Source organism: Thunnus maccoyii, chromosome 2 (genome assembly GCF_910596095.1).
Source record: "Thunnus maccoyii chromosome 2, fThuMac1.1, whole genome shotgun sequence".
Lineage (NCBI taxonomy): Eukaryota > Metazoa > Chordata > Actinopteri > Scombriformes > Scombridae > Thunnus > Thunnus maccoyii.
The window spans coordinates 25152581-25179987 of record NC_056534.1 but is presented as its reverse complement, the minus strand read 5'-3'; the positions used below and the strand labels follow the sequence as shown (position 1 = coordinate 25179987).

The window sequence follows — 27407 nt, the reverse complement described above, 5'->3', positions numbered from 1 at the left end:
TAAAATTTAGTGGCATCCAGCGGAACGGACTTGGCAGAAATGGAATATAATATTCATAAGTATATTTTCATTAGTGTATAATCACCTGAAATATGAACTGTTACTTCGTTACCTTAGAATGAGAGGGTCTTTTGCTTTTTTTGTGACTTTCACAGCCACCATAGGTACTCCTATATGCTTTGAAGGGTAGGGGGAGGGGTATTCAGTTGGTTGTAATCTGCAAGCTCACCACTAGATGTTACTAAATCCTACACACTGGTCCTTTAACACTAACAAAACTCTACAATATATTGATTTTGGTTTGGGTGTTTGCTGTGTTGCTCTCTGCTGAAGAAATGGTGGTTTCTGATTAATTCTAGTGACTTCTGGGATCCGTGCTGACACAATTCACACAGAACACATTCTGTTACACAAATGCACACTACAATCTCCAAGCATTGCTGAAAAAAAAAAACCTACCTGGCATTGCTGTTGTAATACTGACCCCTGCTGTTGTTGACTGAAAGTGCTGCATGTTCTTTAAAAGCAAGTGCTGATCAGACTTTGGTCAAACAGGATTTGCAAGTAGAGAAACCTAAATACAAAAAGCACTTTTGGAAGTGATTAACTGCTCACTTGAAATACTTTTCTGTGTTTTTGTATATATTTGGCAGTATAATCTCAACTGGCAAACTATGTACAATTATATATTTTACTTCATGCAGTGTGAACTCTTGTTTTAAAAACATGATGCAGGTCTGGTCTATATTTATCAGTGGAGGGGCTTTATTTCTCTAAAATGTTGGTGGCATCATAATTTTGCATGACATTGCCTCGGCTTATCACTGTTGAATGTTCATTGACAAACAGACTTTAATAACCAGATTCTAATGAACCTCACTGGATTTAAAGGGAATATTGTTTATGTAAATGAGAGTGTGGCAAAAAGACAGATACATGTATACATTCATGCAAAAAATGTTACATAAAAAGGATCTTTTTGAATAATCAAATTTGAATAATATGCTATAAATCAAACAGTTTTGTTGATAATAGCTGAAAAAGTTGTTGTTAATTGTCTGGTCATCAGTTTATATTATATGTTACAGTCAGCACCTTTTTTCATCCAACAAATAATATCTTCAAATCCAGTGAGGAGGTGTAACTTCTCATTTCCACAGTCTCTGCTCCTTTTTGTTGCCTGTATTTTGTTGAAAGAAAAATCTGCTTAATTTGTAGCTCTTGTTGCAGTTTCAACCTTCCTTCTTTTCTGTGGGCTGCCTCGTGGATTTCTACTTTCTACACTCTTCTACACTTTTTCTTCCTATCATTAATGTCTTGTTGTGTGTGCGTGTGCTTGTGCATGTGTGTTGTGTGTAATCCAGGGTGGACCAAATCCTCGGGAAGGGCCAGATCCCTCTGGACAAGAAGATTCGTGAGAAGTTGCTGTCTGATGGAGATTTATTAGAGGACATGAGCATGCTGGGTCGCGTGTGTAAAGTGGAGCGGCAGGTCTGTGTTCCGCTTCTCTAATTTTGCATTAAATCATGTGTAATAATGTGATTTGTATTAACCGGAAGGCTTTGCCTCTACATAAACAAAGATCAATTCCTGTCTTGTTGAAGTGCAGTGGCCTGTAATTGATGGTCATAATAGAGACAAATAAGCTAGTTAATTACACCAGAGTCTACAGAAGATCTAGTAAAGTAATATATCACCATATTATCATGCAAAAGACTGAAGTAATTTATGCTTTGTAATCTTTAAATTTGATTTGGCTTCAGAATTAAATATCCTAGGATATGTGGGGATCAGCACTAAGTGTGATTTGATGAGAAGTGTCAAGTGGGTGAGAAGGAATACTTCATTATTTTGTAAAATACACTTCTTTACACTTTCTTTCTGGTAATGCAATAAGAAGAGTGACATCACTCTCATGTCTGTCTGTTGAGCTGGAGCCAGGAGGTGGTTAGCTTAGCTTAGCATAAAGACTGGAAGTATAGGAAACAGCTAGCTGTCTGCCCAGCACTTGTGGCTAGCATCTCTGGCAGGTTACCAGATATGGTTGGTGAGCACAGCTTTAGGTATTGGTCTCTGTACAGGCACAATAGCACCAGCCCTGGCAACCTTGATGCTACAAGATTCTAGGAAACTTGGCTGTTGTTTGCTAAGAAATAATCAGACTGTGTATCTCCCCCTAAAACAACAAATTGTCATTTTTACATTTCTGTCGGTGCGCAGGTTATACAAACAAGACAGAACATCTTTAATTAGTGAGCTTTAGGTGTTGGTAAACAAATTTTTGAACTTTGGACAGAGCCAGGCTAGCTGTTTCCCCTGCTTCCAGTCTTTATGCTAAGCTAGGCTAATTGCCTCCTGGCGCCAGTTAACGCGAAGACATCTTTTTTTTCTAATCTCACTGAAAGCAAGAAAGCAAATAGGTGTATTAAATGAAAGGGATGGAAAGGTAAATGTCAGCATCTGGTGCAGATGTAATCACTACTTTTTTTTTTTTAGTCCAAATTTTATTCAACAATCTGCACATTTAATGCAGTCATTACTTTTGTTTGACCATCATTTTGATCTTTTTTGTGCAAGAAGGCAATCAAAACTTACTTTTTTCAGCTTTACAGTAATTGTAAATATTATACACTGTTGAAATCAGTGTGTAGAATTTAAAAACGTCCAACTTTGACACCTCCCAGTGATGATATCAAGAAGTACACTGTGGTAGACTGAAGGGCTGAAAGCAACACACACAACTGCTACATTTCTTTTTTACCAGGATTGTCTCATTTTTCTACAAACAGAAACTTTTGCCACAATTTGAAAGCTGTTATAATCACATAATTCTACACATAGTGGCTTTAAAATGCTTCCTTCTTTTGCTTACTTATCACTCCTCACTCTCATCCTCCCGTTCTCTCTTCATAGGTTCAGTCAATTGAGTCAAAGCTCGACTCCCTGCTCGACATCTATCGTCAGGTCTTGCATAAAGGCTCTTCCTCAGCCCTCACGCTCTCCTCTCTGCCCCTGTTCGAGCTGGAACAGACCTCTGACTACCACTCCTCCGTCTTTAGCAAGGACCTGTCCTGCTCCACCCAGGTCAGCAACAGTGGAGTGGCTCCCCCTGGTGGCTGCGTCATGCGCTCCTCCACCAACTCCCACCTCTCCCAGGGAGGACTCCATCTCATCCTTGCGCCACACAACGAGCTCAACCTCAATCTCAATGCCTCCTCTTCCACACCTCCCTCCGGCCATGCATCCTCCTCCTTCAGCCCATCGCCGCTCCCTCATCACCATCATCATCACCACCACCACCATCATCATCCCCATCATCCCCACCATCATCATACGCAGGCTCAGGCCACCACGCCTGAAAGTGGCAATGATGAGGCTGTGGGAAGCTCTCCACCCATCCTCACGCCAAATAGTGTCAGCAGTGGCGGGGGCGGAGGAGTAGTAGTGGTAGACGGAGGGTTTCCTCTTCTGGCGAGGCTTCCACCACCGCCCCCTCCAAGTCGAAGCGGGGGCCCGAGTAGCTTGATGCGAGCAACCTCCACAGAAGCGTCCCCAGACATGGACGACTTTTGTGGAGGTCTAGGGACGCAGACGGAGGACAGCAGTGTTGGGGAGGACCTTGGCCTTGGCTTGGGGCTGGGCAGACTGGGCCACAGCAATGGCAGACTAAGCACCAAAGACGAGGGCTCCTGGAGGAGACATATGAGCCTGGAGCTGGAGCCCCTGGTGCCACCAGCCCTCAGCTGTTGCTCAGGCCCCAGCCAGGTGGACCGAGGCTTGGGCAAGTCCATGTCAGTGCAGAACCTGATGCAGACAGCCCCGGGGACAGCCCATGATGCCCACCACAGCCTCTCATCTCCAAGCCCCAGTACATGCAGTGACTCCCCCGTTGGCTTTCACAGCTGTAGCCAAGACCCTGGGGGAGGAGGGCGTGATGGTAGAATAAGAAGAAGTGGTGGTGGTGGATGGGGGGAGGAGGACCTCTTTATCAGCGACAGGGACATAGAGACGCAGGGATTTGACTTCCTGTCTCAGGGGACTGTTGAGGCTCACACCTACTCCTCTGAGCTCCTGAGGACAGGGGGCAGAGCAGGGACAGGGTCCCGGGGCTCTAACCGTAGTCTGGCCACTGGTCATGCATCCTCACCCTCTGCTGGCAGCACCGAATTGCTGAACATGCCACACGTACGGCTAAAATAGACCAGCTACATGCTTGGAAGGCACCCAAATCTCACCTCACAGAGACGGTTTTTATCCTTTTTGGAGGGGAGTGGGAGGGCGGGAATATAACAAGGGGTCCCTTTTTGTTTATTTTCATGTTGATCGATTTGATCAGAATCACAGTATTTTCACACAGGCTGATCACATACTGTATGCTATATCATTGCATGAGTTATTCTTTGTTTTAAGATATGATTGACAAATCTGAGATAAAAGATGAAGGCTTGTAAAATGGGAACACAGACCCCCAAAACCTGAGACTTCGCTATTTAACAAAGCCAACTAAACTTGATCCTGAAAGATGGTTGGTTGATATGTGAACTTGAGATACAGCATGAGCGTTGCATGTTTTCAGTCAAAAGTACTGGGATTAGCAAGATACAGTTTACATTCAATAACGTAGGAAGGCATGGACACCTAACACGCACATCTGTCACAATAATTAAAAAATGCTTGAATACTTACATGTGCACATGTAAATGAGATCTGTTTCCTGTCTTGCTGATCACATGAAAGGCTGCCATAGAGAAATGAATGTTAACTCAACATGGCCAAACTTATTGAACTCATTCTATGTTCTTGTCTCTATTTCTGTTTTATTTCGAAAATATCCTGTCCATTTTAGAACAGATCACCTCTTAAAGTTTATATTGTCAAATTATATGAACTACTATCCTCAACCAATGACTTAGGTTGCTCACAATAAAAAGATCATTATGGTATATTAGCAAGTTTTATCTACTAAAGTTCATTGCCATCTTGGAATGCAGGCGGCACATCTTCATATTTCTAATGAATTCTTCCAACAGTTCCAAGCAACCATTGGTTTCTTTTCATTTCTGTAATGGTATGGATATTAATTAGCAGACTTGAAGTGTATGATGCATCACAGAGAAAATTAGCTTCACACATTTTTACATTGTTACATTATCATTGTGTGGTTACGCAGTGTATGTGCAGATAGTTTTGAAAAGGCAGCGCTGCATTGCCAATGATGTCACTGACAAAGAATACATGCAGACTTGAAACACCCACATTTTTTAAACAAAGCGCCGTGCAAATTGTACATTGTAGTTACTTGTAGTAAATTGGCTAAAACAAGCAGAACCACTGATACAGTCCTTAAATAACATATTTTGGTGATTTTTTTAAATTGAAAAGATGTAATCACAGTCTCTCTAGGCTACGGAAAAAAAAAAACAATATTTTCAGCAAACATTAATGCATAGTTGGTTTTTAGGTCATAAATTGGACAAAAATTTAAAAAATAAAATAAAAACATCATTGTGGCATGTGCAAGACGTTTTTTCTTTTTTTTAAAAAAATCATCAAAATATGTTATTTATCAAGGGGTGCCCAAACGTTTGTATACAAGTGTACACACATATGCACCTGTATACATGCACATGTACAGGTAATAATGCTTATTTACACACATGGCCAGCTGTGATGCTACATGTCCATTACACTGTGGACTCTAACTCTGCAGTCTAAGGTACAGTCCAGAGGAGCGCAACAAGGAGCAGACGCTGCTTATTTTCAGATCAATTATGCACCAGTCAGTTGGTTTTTGAGCCGACGACAGCCATGGATTGAAACACAACTTGAATGTTACTTTTTTGGTTTATAGGCAGTCTGTCATTTTGTAAGGTGTATTATCAAAGCACTTTGTTTTGGTTCAGAAAAATATAAATTGAAAGAAATGTTCAGAAATCTAACTTTGTATTACATTTTATCATGAAAGGAAGGTGTCTGTTTAAACCATGGTCAAAGTTTGCTTTTCTTCATTCATTGTAATGTGAGATGATTTCTGTTTGTTTGGAGTGGACTCGCTGCAGAATGTATTGCTTATATCATTATTAGTATGAGCAGAACACCTGTTGCTTGAACTGCTGAGCAGTGACATCAAGATGACTAATAACTTTCCTCTTCCTCTTGCATGGTACAGAATCAGGTGCATCAGGGAATGTCAAGTGGTCCTCTCCAGGTTGTAGGGAAACTATTACATAAGCTGCAGGTGGATACTAATCATACAGCATCTAAAACCTCAGTGGTGATGAATCAGCATTAGCTAACAGTACCTCAATATAATCTGAAGTCCCATAGCAAAGACCAGAATATGTGAAGGAGGTTTGGGGTCAGTTTGCTTTCAAATGTGGAACTGAATTTTACTTTCCTTAAGATATTTAAATATATTTTGCATGAAAAGGTTGTCATATCAAAACCTGTTTATAACTGAGAATGAATCATTAAGAAAAATCACTATTTAAAGTTCAAAATGATTGCATCAGAAGTTTAAAAAAAAGAAAAGAAAAAAAAAAGACCCCAGCACTGACATTAAGTCTACAAAATGTTCAGTGCATACAGTATATTGGTGCCTTGCTTTTGTGGTACATATTCATCTCCATATCTGCAATTTCCTGACAAGTGCATTAGGTTCCTCTGAACAGACACGGTTGCACTGTCTTCATTTTCCCTCTCTGTAAATGTTCTGACCTCAGACATTTTGCAGTTTTTTATTCAGAGATCATTTTGCTACTGGGCATAAAACAGGCCTTTGATATGTTAACATTCTGTCTCATTTCTTTTAATTTATTTAAATTATGTGCACATATTTACACGCTAGTAATAATCTCAGTTAGATTAATGAAGCCTGTAATGTAATGAAAATGCAAGTGAACTTTTATTCTCATTCATCAATAAAGGAAATTCTATGAAGAGCATATAAGAGTTTGTTTTTTGCTGTCTCACCATCATTTACTGATGTGTATAGTTCTTCAGTGGTTTGTGAGCATAGAAGTAAAGCAGATACGACAATGAAACAGGGAACATCTTTTAAACATCTTTAATCTTATGAACATGTGCTCACAAATGACACTGATTAAGGTGCACGAACTAAACAGTAACATTTAACAGTGCTACTGCACAGGAGTTTAAGACAGGCAAAGTGCGAGGCATATAGATTTCAGGAATCAGACAAAGATTATCTGAAGCTTGTTCCTCTAAAATGCAACAGTGAGCATGTAAGCAGCCAATCTACCTTTGGCTAGTGAGCATATCTCTTTTAATGCTAGAACACAGAGCATTACTTCAACAAAGACCAGGCAAACGAACATCTCTGCCTTATTTATTATTAAGCAGCTACATTTGTTGGCTAGGTTAACGAGCAGCTTAATTCTAACTTTAACAGCACACAACCAGAAAGCAGTTATGTAAATTTGTTGTGTTGTTCTGTCACAATCTGAGTGACAATAAAATCTACATATAACAGTGTGTTAACATGTTAATCATTAACAGTGTGGTACTATTTTTTTTCCTTCGTCTGCTTTTGCGATGCATTGTGATAATAGACCAGACGCTGACTATGGTGTGCAGAAGGGGCGGGGTGTTAGTGTGTCTTCGGCCATGGTGAGTGCTTGGGGCAGCAGCCCAGCACAATGTTCATTTGACCTTCTGCGCCTTCTGTGCAGACTTGGTGATCTTACCGCTGGTGGGTGCTTTCTTTTCCACACCCTTAATCACTCCCACCGCCACAGTCTGGCGCATGTCACGGACTGCAAACCGCCCTGAGGGGGGATCATGCAAAAACATCACATCATCAGTGAGGTTACCATCAAAGTTAATGTTTGATTTGAATTCACAATGACCTTGATTAAAACCCAACAAATTATACTTGAGAACTGCAGCTTCACCCACAAGAGGAAATCCTGCTGCGGGATTGGTGACTTACCCAGAGGTGGGTACTCAGAGAAGCTCTCTACACACATGGGCTTGCCGGGGATCATGTCCACAATGGCAGCATCCCCGGACTTCAGGAACTTGGGGTTGTCCTCAAGCTTCTTACCAGAGCGACGGTCGATCTTTTCCTTGAGTTCTGCAAACTTGCATGCGATGTGCGCAGTGTGGCAGTCCAGTACGGGAGCATATCCAGCACTGATCTGACCAGGGTGGTTCAGGATAATTACCTGAAGCAAAGAGAAGCACTCAGGTAAAGCAGATGCACAGACTCGTGAACATGCATGCATTAAGGTCAGAATCCTCTATAAGTCATCTTTGCAGACCTGAGAGGTGAAGCCGGCTGCTTCCTGTGGTGGGTCGTTCCTGCTGTCTCCGGCCACGTTGCCACGGCGAATATCCTTGACAGACACGTTCTTCACATTAAAACCCACGTTGTCCCCAGGCAGCGCCTCGTTCAGGGCCTCGTGGTGCATCTCCACAGACTTCACCTCAGTGGTCACGTTGACGGGGGCAAAGGTCACCACCATGCCAGGCTTTAGGATTCCTGTTTCTACTCGGCCCACTGGTACCGTCCCAATGCCTGGCAGAGAGAAAGGTTACAACTTTATATAGTCTGTACTCACAGCTACCTGTAAAATGACGACAAGTAAAATGATAGTTTCAAGTCTCAACAACAGGCATGAACATTTCCATGAGACTGTGGGATCTGAAAAAAGGACAGACACTCACTTTAAGATATAATGAACTAGTGGGAATTCTTTCTAGGCCTCATTCAGCTCTGCTCTTTTTGTCTCAAGGTGCTCTCATTCCCAAAATACTTTTAACATATAATCTGGTGCCACTGACGCTTTAGGAGAACTTGATAATTGGAGCACTTACATCCTCCAAGTCTGTACTCCCAACAACAAACTGCACAATTATCACCTTCACAGACACCCACATCAACACCACCCTCACCTCCAATCTTGTAGACATCCTGCAGAGGCAGGCGTAGGGGCTTGTCGGTGGGGCGCGTAGGAGGCTGGATGGCATCCAGGGCCTCCAACAGTGTGGTGCCTGAAGCATTGCCATCTTTACGGTTGATCTTCCAGCCCTTAAACCAGGACATCTGTGGAGGGACATAAGTTTTGTTAGGACTAATTAGAAGGTCCAAAAGCAGAAGAAGTTGCACCATGCACACTCCCTTGAGATATAAGTCTAAACAGATGGGTTTTCATGGTCATACTATCCTTATTCCATATGTTTCTGTATATACTGTCAACATGTCATCCAGCACACTCACATTAGGGCTGGGCTCCAGCATGTTGTCTCCATTCCAGCCAGAAATGGGCACAAAGGCCACAGTGTCAGGGTTGTAGCCAATCTTCTTGATGTAAGTGCTGACTTCCTTAACAATCTCCTCATAGCGCTTCTGGCTGTAGTTGGGCTCAGTGGAATCCATTTTGTTGATGCCCACAATGAGCTGCTTTACTCCCAGGGTGTAGGCAAGGAGGGCGTGTTCACGAGTCTGCCCGTTCTTTGAGATGCCAGCTTCAAACTCACCCACGCCTGCAGCCACGATCAGCACAGCACAGTCTGCCTGAAAGAGGCGGGGGAGAGAGAGATAAGATGAAACCTTTCAACTAACCTTAGATTAGTTGTGTGGTATGCTAAAAGCACTCAAACACAAATATAATCCTGGCCATGCATGCGGTGATTTCTTTACTATGCTCCAACAAAATTTTTATCTGGTCTTTCAGAAATGCTTTGCTCTCCCTTCTCTATTAACAGTTTTCCTACAATGCTTTTCTCTCTCCCTTAAACACTTTCTCATTTTTTTACTCTTCCTCCCACTCTCCCTCTACCTGAGAAGTCCCAGTGATCATGTTCTTGATGAAGTCCCTGTGTCCTGGAGCATCGATGATGGTGACGTAATACTTGCTGGTCTCAAACTTCCATAGAGAGATGTCAATGGTGATGCCACGCTCACGCTCTGCCTTCAGCTTGTCCAGAACCCATGCGTATTTGAAGGAACCTTTTCCCATCTAGGTAATGGGAGAGGAAATTAATATAAAGACATGCAGCCTTTATTTACTATAACTATACCTTTGCTAAACTTTTGTCCAAAGCCTTTTTACCATATTTATAATGCATGCTTCCAGATGCAATCTATCTCTAAATACATGTAAACATATGTGCACGATGGTATCTTCATCACGCCTCCACAGAACAATTCTAAAATTTTTATTAATTTCTATTTCTATTAATTAATACTCCAAATTTAAGAATAACTGATGCTATAATAGTAAAACTGTTTCAAGTCATAAATCTCAGTACTGTAATTATGATACTGTGACTAGGATGGACTTACTTTGTATAAAAGTAAAAAAAATCAGTATGATAACTTCAATCCTTAGAATTGTTGTTGAAAAAAGGTAATAAATTACATGTAATGGAACATTTTATAAAGTAATAAAATATTTAATCTACACAAAATATGAATGACTACTTGTTACATTACTTATTACTGACTAATTCTACTAATAAAATTCAAACTTTCCATATCATATTTTCAACTTTTCTGTGTGTTCTAGGTTTGGTGGTAATTAACAATGCAAATTCTGGCCTCAAAAATTATGAGTGTAATAACCTAAACAGTAAGCCTAAAATGATACTATTTATTATAAGGCAATTACACTAGACTATCACAGGACTATGACAACCTAACCTTACTGAAAGTCAAACTGATAATTGCTGCATTGCTCTGTCACACTGCTTGTAATTCAGAGAAAGTAGCCAGGCTGCAGATAAAGCTTGTTTCAGAACTACTACAGATGTTTTAGCAATGGTGCCAATCAAATAAAAGTGTTTTTTGTGCCAAATGCTTACAGAGTTATGGCTTAACCACCACCTAACAGTGCAGCAGCAGGGCACAGAGTACACAGGTATAGACATGATACTTGATAGACAAGACAAGGCACCCAGTTAAACAGAAAATATACTACTGTTCTAGAACAGCTACAGCATGGTACAAAATCACAGAAATAGAAAATCATAAAAAATCATATTTTAAGTGGTTATAATATGAGTCATACCTCAGCTGCTTCCTTCTCAAACTTCTCAATTGTTCTCTTGTCAATGCCCCCACACTTGTAGATGAGGTGGCCAGTGGTGGTGGACTTGCCTGAGTCGACATGTCCTATTACCACAATGTTTATGTGGAGCTTCTCCTTCCCCATGGCAGCTCACTCTAGAAAATACTAAGATATCCCAGTGGTACAGTTAACAAGACAAATGACCCGTAGCTGTTGAGAACTATCACTGCTTTACATGCACACACACACACACACTTCTCAATGTGCACTTAAACTCACAATTTTGTACCCATATAACATAAACAGTAATGATCCCACCAATATTGATAATGCTACTGTTGCCTGAGTTCAGAAAGAATACAAATATACACAATGAATAATGGTGCGGTTATTAAGCAATAATCAAACACCTTACCTCCTACAGAGTTAAGCTTGTTCGACCTGTGTTAGGTATAACAGGTATCATTAGTGGCTAACCTGCAGTATAAGGTGAAACGATGATGACCTGCACCTGTAAGTGATTGAGTTTCTATAAGTCTGTAACTGAACAAAAGCATTAAAAATAAAGTTGACTGTGATCAAATCAAAGCGGCATCACTGCCTTTATGTTGTGATATAATGTAGCGTAGAATCTCAGATCTACAGAGACACTCAAGGGAAAATGGATGGCAAAGACTGGCACTGGTTACACATATCTTCACCTGTTTCTACACATTGACCTGACGAGAGGTGCATCTATAAAAGGTATGCATTTCAAGCTCACAGGCAAGAGGCTGCCGTTGAAGTCTCACTGTCTCAATTTATGACGATGTGCACTAATTAGAGGGAGCAGTAAAGTCCCAATGAAATGGAAGTTAGAGTATCTTCAGCTTCTGTAATGTGACGTACTTCCCAGTGAAACAGAATATTTGAGCAGTGTATAGTTAAAAGAGGGATTTACATCAAATCATTCGCATCTGACTGGGAGCAGTAGAGAGAAATGGAGGTACAGAGGACTGTTGGCTCCACACACACCTCCTTCACCTGCTGTTAGATCAGGAGAAGAGCGAGGGAGAGATGAATGAATTAGACCTCAGCCACATTTGGAAATGAAAACAAAGTTTTTGCCAACTGATATCCAAACATACATCTCTTCCTATCTCTCTCCATATTGCTCTGTTAGCTAATAGACCCACAAACAGTGACGTGCGGTTTTATATAATGGGTATGGCTGCTCCCCGCGCAAAGTCATATTTTATTGGATGACTTTTGTAAACACACCTGAGTGCAGGATGAGTCATCAAGTATTTGAAACCGTGTTAGGGGAAGAGAAAACACAGGGATTTTGATGTAAAAATACTCTGATACTGATTTTTGACATATAGTTGGCATATAACAAAAGATAAATAAACAATTAACACAGGGATACAGGATTAAAACTGGGAAAATACATTTTTCACTTCACTGGGACTTTAACTGTTAACCCCACCTCTCTCCATTAATTTAAAACATACCTTTTCAATGGTATTTAACATAAATAATAGTAATAACTTACTCCACTAATGTTAAAGCATACAGCTAACTTTACTTACTGTATTCCAGGTCTGTCCTAACTTTAGTACTTTAATATATGACGTGAAAATTGTCATATCTAACTATCTAACTAACTAAATAGTTAACTAAATAACGAGTTTACATTCTTCTGACCAGTTTCCGAATTTATATCAACTTTAATCAATAAGCAGTTAAGTTAGCCTTAAGTTAAATTGCGCCATTTCGCGCCAAAGCGTAACATTATCTCGGTAAAGAAAACTGGACGACAAGCAAACTATCAGTAAATGAGAAGTAAGGTAACGTTATATTCCAGCTATATGTACATTAAGTTAGCTTCTGGGACTTAAACTTTCATTTTGCGTTATTTTATCACGAGCAAGCTAACCTTAAGCAAAAAAAAATGGCGCATAGAATAATTGAGTCACTCCCTTCTAATTAAGATTTAACGTTAAATGAAAATATTCAAAATTATAATACTGAACACAGAAGCACCCACATAAATAATAGACTGGATCAATCTATCCCCTTACCTTACCGTTTGCTTCGTTTAAGTGAGATAATTAGTGAATAACCTAATCGATAAAGCTAGCAACACCAGTTTATTGTTGCGTCTTCACTCTGCCGCTGTGGCACACGCACACGTGCGCGCGCACACGGCTGGATTTCAACCTGCGCTGACTGAACTTTCTCTGATTACGCCGCCTGTTATTACTGCATGTTTGGGCTTTCAGGGGGAAAATGACTGTTATTTTAGACTTCTTACTGCTCTGTTCACATCACGAGAGAATAAAAGAAGCCCATATTCAACGAGATGTGTTTGTTCTGTGTTTGTTCGTAATTACAAAGACAACCATGCTGAATTCTTCACAGTAGCATCACTGGACAACAACCCATACACCTGATAATCTACTGATGATTGCCGCTCATTTGTGGCTTTGACATGACGGCACAAACTGAATAACATAAATCTCCATTACAGATGATCTGAATATCCTATTAAAATGAGTCAGTGTGCAGGTATACTGCCAGTAAAGGACATTTATGCGAGACAATACCGCAATGAACAGGCATTGCACTGCAGAGCTGATGGCGTCGTAACTGTCTGCATGTCTGAGCGCCCATCTACAAACAGCAACACAGCACTTTGTGATTGTGGCAGCAAAATGATGGTCGACAGAGATGATTCCCGAATGACTGTCAAGTGGGATATTTCTCCGCTGAAACTGCGCCACACCGGCCTAGCCAGAGCGACAGTACCACCCAGACCCAACTGCACTTTTTTGGCAGCACTAGCTTTGATCAAATTACCATGACATCAGTGCCACACAACATTCAACCATCAGTTTCGAGTCTTAGTATAATGCAGTTACATAACCACTATTACAGATGTGCCTGAAATCACTAAGCCTTTGCAATATGTCTATTCCAGAACGCAAACAATAGTTTGTTATTGTGTCCCACCGGAAAATGTCCTACCTTTCCCTCAGAAGTGCGTCCACTGGTTCACTGCGATGACACAGGGGATGCTGTCTGCTGTGCTGCTCTGACAGACGCAGTTAAGTACCGCTGTGTTAACTGGCGTCAAACGCGTCACTTACTGAACTTACTAGGTTTGACCACTAGATGGAGGGCTGCTACAACAAGGAAATGAGTCAGCTCTGCACATTTTTCAGCAAGAAGACCTGTATTTATTTTGTGGTCACAGAGATTACATGTTCTCTTGTTTCAGATCCATCAGTATGTATGATACATAACAAAAACACTGTAGGGACAGAAAAACTCAATTCAATATGAACAGATAAATCAGTACTTGAGACAATTCATCATTCAGTTCCTTCACATTTTTAAGTACTGTACTGTATACTTAACTTGTGTAGTTTAACACTAAGGCACTGGATAAAAAGAAATACATAAAGTGCTAATAAAAAAAGAAAAAATAAATTGTGTGCTTTAAAAAACTCACTGGTTATATCCACATAGTTTCTGAAAATAATCTTTAAACAGAGCAGATAAAGCCAAATGAATGAAACAAGAGTGGAAAGAACAGATACTGCAGTTACACTATGTGCTGAAACACAATGACCTTCAAATTATCAAGTTGATGGTGTATGACTACATGGACCAGAAGCCAGATTGAGCAGCCTGTGTTCTCTGCATTCTGCCTGTCTCCTCAATCTGCTGAGACACTGTAAGATAAAAACAAGCCAAGACTTGAATGCGTCTGGGAGTGACTCTGGCAGTAAGTAACATTTTGCAGTTAGAATTGATGTGCTAGTCATTATAGACTGCAAAGATATACAGTTGAGTGCAAAAGTTTGGCCACCCCTTCGCAAATAACATATTTTGTTGATTTTTTAATTTAAAAAAAATGTAAACATTGCCTTTCTATAACATGGAAAAAACAATATTTTCTGCAAATATTAATGCATAGATACTTTATGTCATAAATCGAACAAAAATAAAAACATCATTGTGGCATGTGCAAAAGTTTGGGCACCCAAAGAGTTCTGAAGTCTCAGATTCTTTTTACAAGGTAAAACAGGGTTCTCTGCGCATCTTCCAGCAAAATGCAGCTGAATCAGGTGCTTCTCAGTTCAAGGACAGCCAACATCCAGAGAACAAAAGGGACTGGAGAACACAGATTAATTTGCAGCCTTTAATTGTGCAAACAGACTAACGTTTCAACACTACTGTGTCTTCATCAGAGTCAGACCTTTTACAGGGTCTCAGACCTTAATCAGCTCGTTAGGCCTGAGGCATGTCAACAATTGCCATTAGGAAATGTCAGCTGGTGCCAATTTCAAAGCTTTACAAATACTCTGACTCTTCAAACCTTGTGCAAACACTCAGCAACCATGGGTTCCTCTAAGCAGCTGTGTAAGACTGAAAATGAAAGTTATTGATGTCCACAATGCAGGGAAAGGCTACAAGAAGATAAACATAGTGTTGTCAGCTTGCAGTTTCCACACTGCGAAATGTCATGAAGAGTTGGGAGTTTAGGGGTACTGTGGAGGTCAAGATGAAATCTGGAAGATCAGGAAAACTCTGAGAGAACTGCTTGATGCTGGTCAGAAAGGCAAATCAAAATCCCCATTTGAATGCAAAAAACCTACAGGAAGACATAGCAGACTCAAGGATGGTGGTGCACCGTTCCACTGTGCAGAAATGCTTGCACAAACAAAACCTTCATGGGAAAGTCAGTAGAAGAAAACCTTACCTGTGTCCTCATCAGAAAATCCAACGTCAGAAGTTAGCAACAGAACATCCACAGAAGCCTGATGCGTTTTGGAAACAAGTGCTGTGGACTGATGAAGTTAAAATAAATCTCTTTGGCCACAATCAGTAAAGTGTAGGAGGACAACCGCTTGTTCTTTAATTGTGTTAATTAACCTTTGATTCTTAAGGAAAATAAGAGACAGACTCCCTGGATTTCTAAGTTCGTAAGAGCAGACCCTCGGCCTGCAGAACTGACCTTTGTAACCCTTTAAGTGGGGGTTGATCAGTGATGCTCAACAGACTCAGAAAGACCTCCTAAGAAACCATTTCGATAAGTTGAATTATGACACAAACTAAAAGCATGAACTGACCCTAAAGGCCACTTGGACTGGAGAAAAATAACTCCCACCTAGATGGAACACAGACTCTTATCACCAAAGCCATAAACTAACCCATATTCCTGAGGACTTTGTGAAGCCTCCCTGCAATCTGAGGCAAACCTGAAATTCATGTAAATGAAATGTCTAATCATTATGCAACTTATATCATGTTATTTGTCATGTAAATACAAGAAGAATGGTATAACTTTCATAGGTGTATGACTATCTATTAAAGATATATAAGACTTAGATTTTAGAATGAAGTTTCTGAGTTAATAATGTAAAGATATAATGTTTGAAGGATTTGAGTTTAAAGTTTTCTTTTATTGTTAAACAATAGTCACATTGAATGTTTTTATATTATGAAGTAAGGGTTGTGTTCAACTTATATTTAAATACGTTTCTGAAAGTAATCTAATCGCATAAGTGTGGCCTCGCTTTATTTCCTTTCACTATAGTATTAAACTTTATTTCAGTAGATGGTTTAAGATGTGTAAATAGTTTGAGAAAGTTGAATCAGTAAAGGTTATATGCTTAGGCATCATGAAGTGTTAATATGAAGGTTAATATTTGTTATTAGAAGAACTGACTTATTATGAACATGTAAACTGCTTAACTGTTTCTTTACTGGTTTTACGAATATGATACAAGCTGCAGGACCGTTATTAATCAGAAAATATCATGAAATGCTTGAACATTATGAAAAGAATGTGTTTACAGCTTTAATGTCAAATAATAGGCAACAATGATTTGAAGTATGAGGTTTTGCATGTAAAAACTCAGAATTGGATTTCCCCAAATTCCTTTACTTCAGGAGACGCAGGCTGCAAAGCACCAGCCACACCTAAAGCCCCTTGAACAAGAAATTGAATATTCATCAATAATTTGGCACAAAACCCTTTAGAACACACCAAAACTCCTCCCGTTTTATCTTCACTTATAAAAACAGCCTCAAAGAGATTCCTCTTTGAGCTGGCCTCCAAGAACTCAAGAAAACTCTTAAGACATCTCTTTTATTTGTTTTTCAACCAAATATATCTGTATTTAATCTTTTAGTGCAAAAAGTTAATTTTTTTGTTTTATTAGTAACATTAAGTGTCGGATTTCCATGTATAGTAATTTAATTTTGAAGTACACACATACAGTATTTTATTTTGAAGTAAACACCGCTGAAGATTTGAGCGTAGTCAGACTAAAACTTTATTCAGCATTCAACTCAAGTTATTACAAGCCAACTAAAGCCTGAATCCTCAACTTGAACTCCTGAAGAAGAACAACAACAATGCTTGAAACTGAACCTCTACCTGCACTCTGAGAGCAATAACGCAAACCAGAAGTGAAGCCAGCCTAAAGACTCTTTCAAAGCAGCATGAAACGGTTTGATTCCTTACCAGCATTCAACACCTCTGCATCTACGAAGATGCCGCAGCCCACAGCTGATACCGGCTCTTCACTGCAACACCGCTGGTGATGCTGCACCAAACAACGCTGGACCTGCCAAGATGACGCCTCTACCATGACGCATCACCTCAACAGTAAGGCATAACATGGCTTTGTGATCAAGGTTTATGTCAAATAACGTTCAAATTAAGAGTTTATTTAGAGAAGCTGAATTAACTTTCCCCTTAGTGTTCCCGGTACGTCATGTTAAGCCTTGAGTCACGCACTTCAAGCCACTCTTATAATAATTTTCTTTATTATTTTTATTATCATTCATAGACCTTATTTATTTAGTTATTTATTTATTTATTTTACTTTCTTTTTATTTATTATTTTGTGTATATTATTTTATGCTTTATCATGTATCCTCAAGATATTTAGCTATTAATAAATGTCTTCATTTATCCTAAAAGTGTTTGGTTGTTTCTTTGAGCTGCAGTAAGCAGAGATCACTGTTTGGGACAAGAACTTACGATTATGAGACCGATTCATTGATTAAACTGAACAAGGGTTAGTGCTCCCTCCTGGCACTAACAAATCCTAACCAAAAAGGAGGTGGTGCCCCAATAACGAGGTAATTAAACAATAGTAAGGATTAATACTCCCACAAAAGGTATGTTTGGCGAAAAAAGGAACAGCATTTCATGAAAAGAACACCTTGCCAACTGTTAAGAGTGGAGGTGGATCTATCATGCTTTGGGGTTGTTTTGCAGCCAACAGCACAGGAAATACTGCACAGGTGGAGGGAAGAATTGATTCCACTAAATGGCAGCAAATTCTGGAGGCAAACTTCACAACGTCTGTAAAAAAAAAAGCTGAAGCTGAAAACAGGATGGTTTCTACAACAGGATAATGTCAAGAGACACAAGCTGAGGGTTTTGGAATGGCCCTACAGTCCCCTGACTTAAACATAACTGAAAATCTGTGAGTAGATCTTAAAAGAGCTGTGCATGCAAGACAGCCCAAAAATATTGCAGAACTAGAGGCAAGGAAGAATGGGAGAAAATCCCAAATACAAGATTTGACAGACTTTTATCTAGTTACAAAAAGTGTTTGCTAGCTGTGATATCTGCCAGAGGGGGTGTTACTAAGTACTGATTGTAGGGTGCCCAAACTTTTGCATACAACTGTATCTTTGAAGGACAGAAGGTGCAGAGCTGAGACATGAATACATGCTGTAACTTATTATTGATATGCATTTTTAAAAATCATTAAAATCTGTACTCACTCTATTGTATGCAATGAGTATTTCTGGTTCTTTGTTAGTTCCATAAGCACTCGGATTCCTGAGTCTTCCAGATTGTTTCCCAACAGATGCAGCTCTGTCAGATGTTGGGGGTTTGACTTCAGGGCAGCGGTCAGGAACTGAATGCTTCTTGAGCTCAGGCCACAAGTCCTCAGTCTGGGGAGAAACAGAAAAGAAGTATTTAAGATGTTACCAGATACCAGCTCAATGTACCCCTTTAATATACTGGATACAACACTGAGGAGCTATGAATACATATTTAAAGATAACCTGAATAAATTAGAGTCAAAAATTTTTTTTTTTGTTCAATGAGTAAGACAATTAAGATCAGAACTATAATTTTAGTACTTTTCAAATAGAGACTGACTAACCCTAACCCTAACCTGAGACGAAAGGTGTCCATAGCACCAAGTATCAAAAAGTGCCAAATACAGAAAGTTGGCATCAAATGTCTGGTCAGATATGTAGTCTTGTTTATTCATTCATCAGTTTTAGACTGTATTTCATTTGCAGAAAAGTTCTTGTACAGCTACTTCAGTTTTGTTTTCTTTAGTAGAAAAACATGGTTATATTTTAAGTTATAAATACGGTGTGTTGCTATTGGTACAGAAACAAAGGTATCGAATCAGCACCAGTATCAAAGAATTTCAAATGATACCCAACCCTACTTTTCAGTTGTGTTGATTCTATTATTAACTTGCATGTGTAGGTCAGGGTGGAAGTTCATTCAAATTCATATCAGACATGGGGCAATATCAAACATGAATGCATCAGCACTGGCCACTCTATGCATTACAATCTGTCCACGTAAAAACTTCACGCCTACTGTTGATTTTCACAGATGACCCTCTTCCACACAGGAGTGGGAAATACAGATACATTATTAAATATATACATACATTTTATGGAAAATCAATTACCTGATGAATCACAGCACTTCTTCACAATGATGCAAATATAAAAAAATCTAATCTAATACTGCCGCTAAGCAGTCTTGCTCGTTGACTTGCAGCATTGCTCATATTGGCTCAATACATTTTTTAAAAGGACTAAAAACTAAAATGTTGTAATGTTTTATTCACTCTCATGTCAGCCAAAACAAAGGATAAATATCTCAGTCCACTGTGGGCCGGTGGATTGCAGACTATACTTCACAAGCCGTCTGGAGTCATGTGTTGGTGATTTTTTGCCCTTTTTTGAAATATGAAAGAACTAGTTCCCAGCTGCTAGTTACTTAAAGTAAAAGCACTTACTACATGGCCATGTTGGGTCCAATGTTTTGACTGGCATTAATAAATAATTAGTTATTTTTTGTTCAAGAAGTAATGAAAAAAACTTACGATAATTTATCAAGTTTACACTGAGGGCTCTTGAGTCCCACACAGAGTTTCTTTACTCCTTTATCTAGAAGGGCGTTGCCCGACAGGTCCAGCTCACTGATGCTTTCCTTTGAGGCAAGTCCTGATGCAATCTCTGCACAACACTCATCGGTCAGACTGCAGTGGCTCAGGCTGAAATGGAACAAACATATGTTATAGTATGCTGTGCTTCTAAAATAACAACATACTGCGTGCTGAAGAATTCTGAAAACTATTCACTTGAGAGTTCTGAGGTGGCTGTAAGGATTCGTCAATCCAGCTGCAATATCTTTGACTCCGTTGTCTTTGAGGCAGTTCATGCTGAGGTCAAGGTCTTTCAGCTCAACTGCCTGCCAGTCTGTTTGCTGCATCAGCCCACTGTAGAGCTGTGAGACTGAACACAGTACCTTCGCCAAATAAAAGCAGCCCACACCAGTGATTCCACAACTTGAAATACTAAGGAGGGAGAAGAGGAAGTTTCATTTTAGAGATATTAAGTTGTCAGTGTATGAGCATTTTAGCTGAATGCTGCAGAATTTACTTCTTACACTTAAGACAGTGGAACAGTAAAAAATAAAATATAAATTCTAAAATTAAACTTCTGTTTCAGTCAGGAAGTAATAAAAGGAGAAAGAGGTCCTTACTTGAGTTTTTCTAGACGACACCAGGCGTACATGCCTTCGCAGATCAGCGCAAACCCTGGGTCTTCCAAGTTGTTGTTGCTCAAATTCAGTTCCACCAGATTGCTGGTTTCAAGCTTCAGACATTCCCCAATACGTGCACAGCTTAACCTAGTGAGGCCGCAGTGGTACATCCTGCCAGAGAGAGATGAAGAGATGCAGTATCTCACCGGATAATGCATCCATTTATGTTGACAAGCAGAAGAGAATGCATTTATAATAACAGATACTCACTCCAGCTTTGTTAGCTGTGATATATCAAATTTTTTGAAGATCTCATTGGCCCCCTTGTCTCCGATCATGTTGCTGCTCATATCCAACACTTTCAGGTGGCTAGAGTTGCTCTGCAAAGCTGAGGCCAGATAATGGCAGCCCCTTTGCTCAATGTTGCACTGTGATAGTCTATGATGAAAAAAAATGACAGTGACATAACAGAAATGCTTTATATTTTTATATGTAGAATTTTTTTAAAAAAAGCTGTCTATAAATCTGTTTGTTGCCCAATTCTGTGATTTTTATTTTCATTTCTTTATATCAAAACACAGATTAGTTTCTATCCCAATACCGACACTTACTTAAGTGCTTCTAAGTGGCATGCAGGAGCTCTCAAACCGTTTGCAAGATGTTTCAGTCCATCGTCTCCTATTTCGTTCCCGCTGAGATCCAGCTCTCGCAGTTTCAGGGACTGTCTCAGGGCTGTGGCCAGGTATTGACAGGCTTGTGATGTCACTTCACAGCCTTGCAATTTCAGCATTTTCAGTCGGCAATTTTGATCAGTCAGCCCCTCCACAAGTTTCTTGACCCCGTCGTCGCTGATGCTGTTGTATCCCAGGTCCAGTTCTCTCAGGTATGACTCTTTCGTGCTCAGGACAGCTGCTAAAAGTGGACAACACTTGTCTGTCAGGTTCGAGAATCGCAACCTACAAGGAAAAGGGAGTTAACAAATACACAACATAAATTACAGCATTTACAAATCAAATACATTTTTACCTCTTATTAATAATTTGTTGCTGGATGCACATAAGAACTTTAACAGTGACACATTTTCTTTTGTTTTGGCACCGTTTTTTCATAGTAATGCTTTTTTTCTGTATTTTACTAGTAGTTGCTGATAGTTTTGATCATTTGGGTTTGATTTTGCCCAGGAGTGATCCACCTCTGGAAAATTCAACAGAGTGAAGGAGAGATACACGGGAGATTCGGGATAATCCACAGTCCTCACTGTGAAATGTTTCATTTAGAACTATTTTCAAAGAAATGGTCCTTATAAAATCTGGCAGTGAGGTGTGTGGATTATCCAGAATAACCAGGGCATTGTTTTGGGTAAGACACATTGCTGTTGAGTTTTTCAAATATAATTTCTAATGTTTTCAGCAGCACAAAAGTCCATTCACCTCCATTTTACTGGCAGATGTCAAAATGAGTGAAGCTATCTGTATACCACAATTGGGAAGTGAGATTTTATTTCTATTTTTTTTCCCTCTAGAACAGAAAGCAAACAGTTGTTGAACAAATGTTCAAATGCACTATGTATGAATGATAAAGTCTGGATCCAGTGAGTGTGAACTTACATAGCTTTCCTTGATTTCAAAATAACTGGCAGATGCCTGAGGAGTCGTTCATCACATCTCATAGACACTTGCATCTCAAAACTATCTCGCATCCCCTCAAAATTTGTGGTTCTCTGGATCATGAATGTCCAGTGCATTGGTGTGAAATCAGGGATTGGTGAGATGCCTGTCTTCAGATAAAACTTGACCTCACTTAGTAACGCTTGACTGTCGAACTCTCTCAGACAGTGGAACAGACCCACAGCACTGTAAGACAAAATGTTTTCCAGGATCTTCTTCTTGGTGTAGTCAAACAGCGGATCAGTGGGCCCCAGTGTTGCACGCTCCTTAATGAGACCAAAGATGAAGCGCAGGAAGACATCAAATCTTCCCTCAGGGCTCTGCAGTGCCTGGTCCACCAGGTTTTGACAACGATTGGACTGATAAAAGCTTGATTCAATGTTGTCCAGTTTAGACGATGCAGCCAAGAACTCCTGAATGCTTGTGTGACCAAAGCGAAAAACTGTGGTATTATGCAGCCCCTTCTCTTCTCTCAACACAAGTGGACACTCTCTGGAAAGAGCTGATGCTTCCCCGAAACGTAATCCACTTTCTAAAAAGTCATGCTCATACACTACGGTTCCCCTTTCCATCCGGAACAGTGCCAGCTTTTTCAGCTTGGCAAAAACATCCATGTTTGATACTTGGACCAGGTTTGTGTAGATCTGGGTTAGAGTCAAGGGACTGATTTTAAACCCATCATCTGTTGTCAGATGATTCTTCAGTACAGTCGCCATGATGGTGCAGATTGGAGGTATCTGGCAAAGGAAGTCAAGACTCCTTGATATTTTCACGTGGTCAATGGCTTTATTGGTGAGGGCATCACTACCGAGAACTGTCCTGAAGTGCTGCTCCTTCTGCTCATCACTGAACCCTTGCACCTCGGTCTCTTTAAGCAAAAAGCAATCAGGGATTTCTGTTGCCGCTGCGTACCGGGTCGTTATCCATATATGAGCATTGGGAAGTAAATTCCCCCTGATCAGATTGGTCACTAGATTATCCACCGTGGACACTTCAGAAACATCACTCACTGTTGGACAGCAGAAGTTTAGCTTGAGACGATACTCATCCAATCCGTCAAGGACAAACCAAACATTGTTTTCATTTAGGCTGGAAACATCGAGCTCCTTCAACTCCGGGTAAAACATCTTGAGTAGTTCAATTAGGCTCAATTTGTGTTTTAGCAAATTTAACTCCCAGAAAGTGAGAGGAAACAGGAGGTGGATGTCATGGTGTGCTTTTCCCTCAGCCCACTCCAGAGCACACCTCTGCACCGTTGTGGTTTTTCCAACTCCACACACTCCTAAAGTGATGACTGTTCTTTTGCTGCTGCCATGTCTGCAGTCACATGATAAGATATCTGCCAGCGGGACGTTTTGAAAAACAACCCAAGTATGAAGGTCAGAATTATCAACATATCTAAACTCATGCTGATACAAACTAGGTAATGCATAGTCCCTATTGAGCTTCCGGTAGCAAAGTCTTGGCGGAAGTAGCAAGTTTTCAGAATATGTTTCATGATATTTGTCCTTTAGTGCGTTTTTGAGACGGCTTTGGAGATCCATCACAGTAGCAGTGTTTCCTGAAAAAAAGAAGAAAATGCTAAGTGTAAATAATTTACCTCTTGCATTTCACTTCAATGAGGAAAGAGACAATTCTCAGTACAATATTGTCACACTTTATTTAATGCTCATTTAACTCTGCATGGCACACTCGACACAGACATACAAGCTGCTGCAGGGAGTGAACCCCAAAGAGTGGGGCGAATACTCTTTCTCTTTCTCTTTCTCAACAGCTGTGATGTTGTTCCTCTTTCACAAATACTGTTCAAACTCAAAAACATGTTTTCTATAACACTCACTAAGCACTTTAATCTTTCACAAGTCCACACAAGCATTTGTGCATATTAATACAATGACTCACAACAGTCACAGTAGTCTTGGAATCAAGGGACTTATTTCTAATCAAATCCTAAAGTGTGTCTATATGAACACAGACTTTAGGATGTTTGACTTCTGGAAAAACAAACTTGTCAACCGAGATCGCTGTGTGCTGCAACCGTCTCACTTTACTGAAGCTTCAAGAAGAGAAGAAAATGCACATCCTCACTGTACAACCATACTTGGGGAATAACAATAATCTTTTTTTAAACATCAAATAAATGAGCAGTTTCAATCGGTAGTCAAATCAGCAAAGTAAATTAACCAAATCTATCAAATTCTACGGCAGAGCAAATGTTCAATTCATGCATTCATTCAAAGTCACATCTTGTCTGTTATCAATCGCTCAAACGACGTCAAGATTAAGCGAATCCAATCCGTGAATGTCAGAGATTTAGCAAGGTCACAGGTCAAACCATGCAGTAGGAATCCAAATCAACAATATGAAGAGTCAGCAATTATAAAATCATATAGCATCACAATCTTGATTAATAACATAACAGTCGATAAAGCTAATTCAATCCATGCAACATCCATAAAAGTAGAATCAAGCTGTTAATAAATGTATAAACAATAGTAAATGTTAAAGAGCAGGATTGGGATGCAAGATTAAAACTAAAAAATTTATTGAATAAAAAATTTGAAAGTTAGATTTAAAGGCAGTCTCAAACCAATCTCAGACAGACAGAGGTTCCCCCAGCAATTAAAGAATGACTTGAAGAAATGCTTGACTTTTACACTATTTGTTGGACTTGTATCTGTGATTTTCCGCCCTATGCACGTGTTCATTTGTCTCTTCTGCCTGGTAACTTCAACTTCATCGTCACAGATGGACAACTTCAGGGTTTCAACTTCAGAGTCCACCCTTTCCTCTCCTAAGAGCAGAGAGCTTATGCTTTATGCTCCGGGGACGAGGGGCCAATTATCACAACATAATACCCAACCTCCCGTTTACCCAGACTTCACCACAATGCAGGTGAGAAAGATGGATGGGACGGTGGTTTGGATTTCATTTACTTAGGACATGTGGAAGTGACAAGGTCATGGGACACAAATATGTAATTATTTTGCCCTTTCCACTCTTGATTTTCTCTCACAACTCCTGCAGAAGAAGGTATTGTCATAGTGACTTTTCCCTCTCTAGCATAAATGAGATAGTGTTTCAATTGTATTACATACTGCCACATTATTTATCAGCCTAAACACAACAGCAAGAGATCAATTTTAACTGTGATAGATTCCTGCACAATCGCAGCTAAGTTTGCTTTGTTACATACAATATTACAGTATTAAAAAAATTGCTTCAATGTGCAAAAACCTCAATGCAAACAGCCAAAATAACTCGCTAAAATTTTCACTTTTCAACCCCAAATTCTGTGCTTACATACACAGTGTAAAAATCACTTAGAATACAGACACATCAACTTAGCAGCAAGTTGCAACGCTTATAAATCGATTAATCAATTAGCCAATCGTCATAAAATTAATCGCCCACTATTTGATAATCGATTAATTGATTTGAGTTTGTTTTTTTTTTTAAGAAAAAACAAAAAAAGCATTTCAGCTTCTTAAATGTGAATGTTTTTCTGGTTTCTTTAGTCCTCTCTGATCGTAAACTGTGTATCTTTGGGTGTGGACTGTTGATCAAGACAGATAGTTGCAGCCCTAGTCAGCAGCATTGCAACATAATTACTAATTATTTGACCACTACTCTACTCCACTAAATAGAAAAAAAGGAAAAAGAAATCGGTGCTCTTTCCTTTAGATCGGTGTCAAAATGATGTGAGTGTCAGTAGTGTGAATGCTAAACAGCATTACTGTAGCTTACTGCATTATTATACTTAAAAGTGATGTAAATATCTAAGGTTTTTATATCTTGAATAAAAAAGTTGTGGTCGATACAGAACAGAAACAGTAATATACAATCACAACCATCACTTTGTCTTGTATGAATGTAGGATTTACTGTTAAGTCAGAATCTAGCTACGTTATATATAGCCTACAGTATATTCAACAATGTATAGTTATCAAAAGTCACTTTTTACTACGTCATTTAAAAATTCTGACCTTTGCATGAATTACATGTTTTTTCTTGTATAGTCTGGAGGATTTGACCACTGCAGACTCTGTTTTGATGACTGATGAGTTATGATGAGTTACTGTTTGGCAGCATAATTTGATAATTGCCATTTTGTTTGATTATTCAGTCATAAACATAATTTTTGTGATGCTCTGGCAAACGTCCTGTGTGCTATATTAGCCAATTTGATACAAATGTTTTCATTTCAATCGAAACTCTGTTTTAGGCAAAGTATTGTAAAATATTGTAACCTAACCGTTTGGTTTAAACCCACTTAAAGACATTCCTGCACTGAGATGTAAGGTCATATCAGGTTGAGAGACGATAATTTAACAAACCAGCTTAGAAAACGAAACTAACGGTAAAAAAAAAAAAAAAAAACGTCACGCACTTTCCTGAGGGCTGCTGCTAGCTAAAGCTAGTAAAACTCAGCTAACTAGCCGTGAACTAGTTGGTAGTTTATGCTAAAACTGTTCAGCATCATAACTGCTAAGAGTTAAATTAGCGTATTGGCTGCAGATGGCTTCACGCTGTGTGAACATCATTTGACTTCGTGCAACAAACTTACCGAGAAACACGTTAACAGGCTCTTCCTGCGACGTTGCATAGGACACGGAGACAAGACACAGCGGCGTTCAAGTGCACATTAGTGAAATGTGTCGGAAGACATCGCAGAGACATCTGTGTCACTCTTTCTGTTTATCAGTGTACGCCCCAAAATGCCAATCCGAAAACGGGAGGGCAGAGGGAGATGGTGGGTGTGCCCTCACCAGTCTTTGTGCTGCCCTCCTCTGGTTTGTTCTGCGCACGAAAACTCAGAGCATAGTTAAATTTAAAATAAGTATACAAATCTATTGAGAATGTTAAATAAGATTGAATATTAACAAAAGA

General features: G+C 39.6%; 3 protein-coding genes across 8 annotated transcripts in view; 1 reads left to right on the top strand and 2 right to left on the bottom strand.

Annotated features, from left to right (window-relative positions):
- The window catches only part of kcnq5b (potassium voltage-gated channel, KQT-like subfamily, member 5b), a 120579-nt gene extending 112970 nt beyond the window's left edge, over positions 1-7609 (top strand). For all 4 annotated transcript variants that reach the window (XM_042391947.1, XM_042391956.1, XM_042391966.1 and 1 more), the window contains 2 exons: positions 1365-1491; positions 2914-7609. In XM_042391947.1, coding sequence (XP_042247881.1) covers positions 1365-1491; positions 2914-4200 — 1414 coding nt within the window. In that variant the 3' untranslated portion in view covers positions 4201-7609. The remainder of the gene's footprint in view (positions 1-1364; positions 1492-2913) is intronic.
- LOC121883624 (elongation factor 1-alpha 1) lies at positions 7051-14136 on the bottom strand. 3 transcript variants are annotated; one of them, XM_042392016.1, is made up of 8 exons: positions 14043-14136; positions 11034-11198; positions 9804-9983; positions 9242-9538; positions 8917-9067; positions 8283-8539; positions 7952-8186; positions 7051-7787 (listed from the first exon to the last, which is right to left on the bottom strand). In XM_042392016.1, the coding sequence occupies exons 2-8, from the start codon at positions 11175-11177 to the stop codon at positions 7663-7665; spliced, it is 1389 nt and encodes a 462-aa protein (XP_042247950.1). In that variant the 5' UTR covers positions 11178-11198; positions 14043-14136; the 3' UTR covers positions 7051-7662. The 3 variants fall into 3 exon arrangements, with proteins under 3 accessions (XP_042247950.1, XP_042247932.1, XP_042247941.1); XM_042391998.1 differs by lacking the exon at positions 14043-14136 and adding an exon at positions 13097-13219; XM_042392007.1 differs by lacking the exon at positions 14043-14136 and adding an exon at positions 13102-13219.
- Positions 14137-14229: 93 nt separating this feature from the next.
- LOC121883619 (NACHT, LRR and PYD domains-containing protein 3-like) lies at positions 14230-27312 on the bottom strand. Its single transcript, XM_042391984.1, has 9 exons — positions 27085-27312; positions 22458-24078; positions 21462-21806; positions 21121-21288; positions 20851-21021; positions 20447-20662; positions 20189-20359; positions 18831-19004; positions 14230-14752 (listed from the first exon to the last, which is right to left on the bottom strand). The coding sequence occupies exons 2-9, from the start codon at positions 24059-24061 to the stop codon at positions 14737-14739; spliced, it is 2865 nt and encodes a 954-aa protein (XP_042247918.1). The 5' UTR covers positions 24062-24078; positions 27085-27312; the 3' UTR covers positions 14230-14736.
- Positions 27313-27407: the final 95 nt, after the last annotated feature.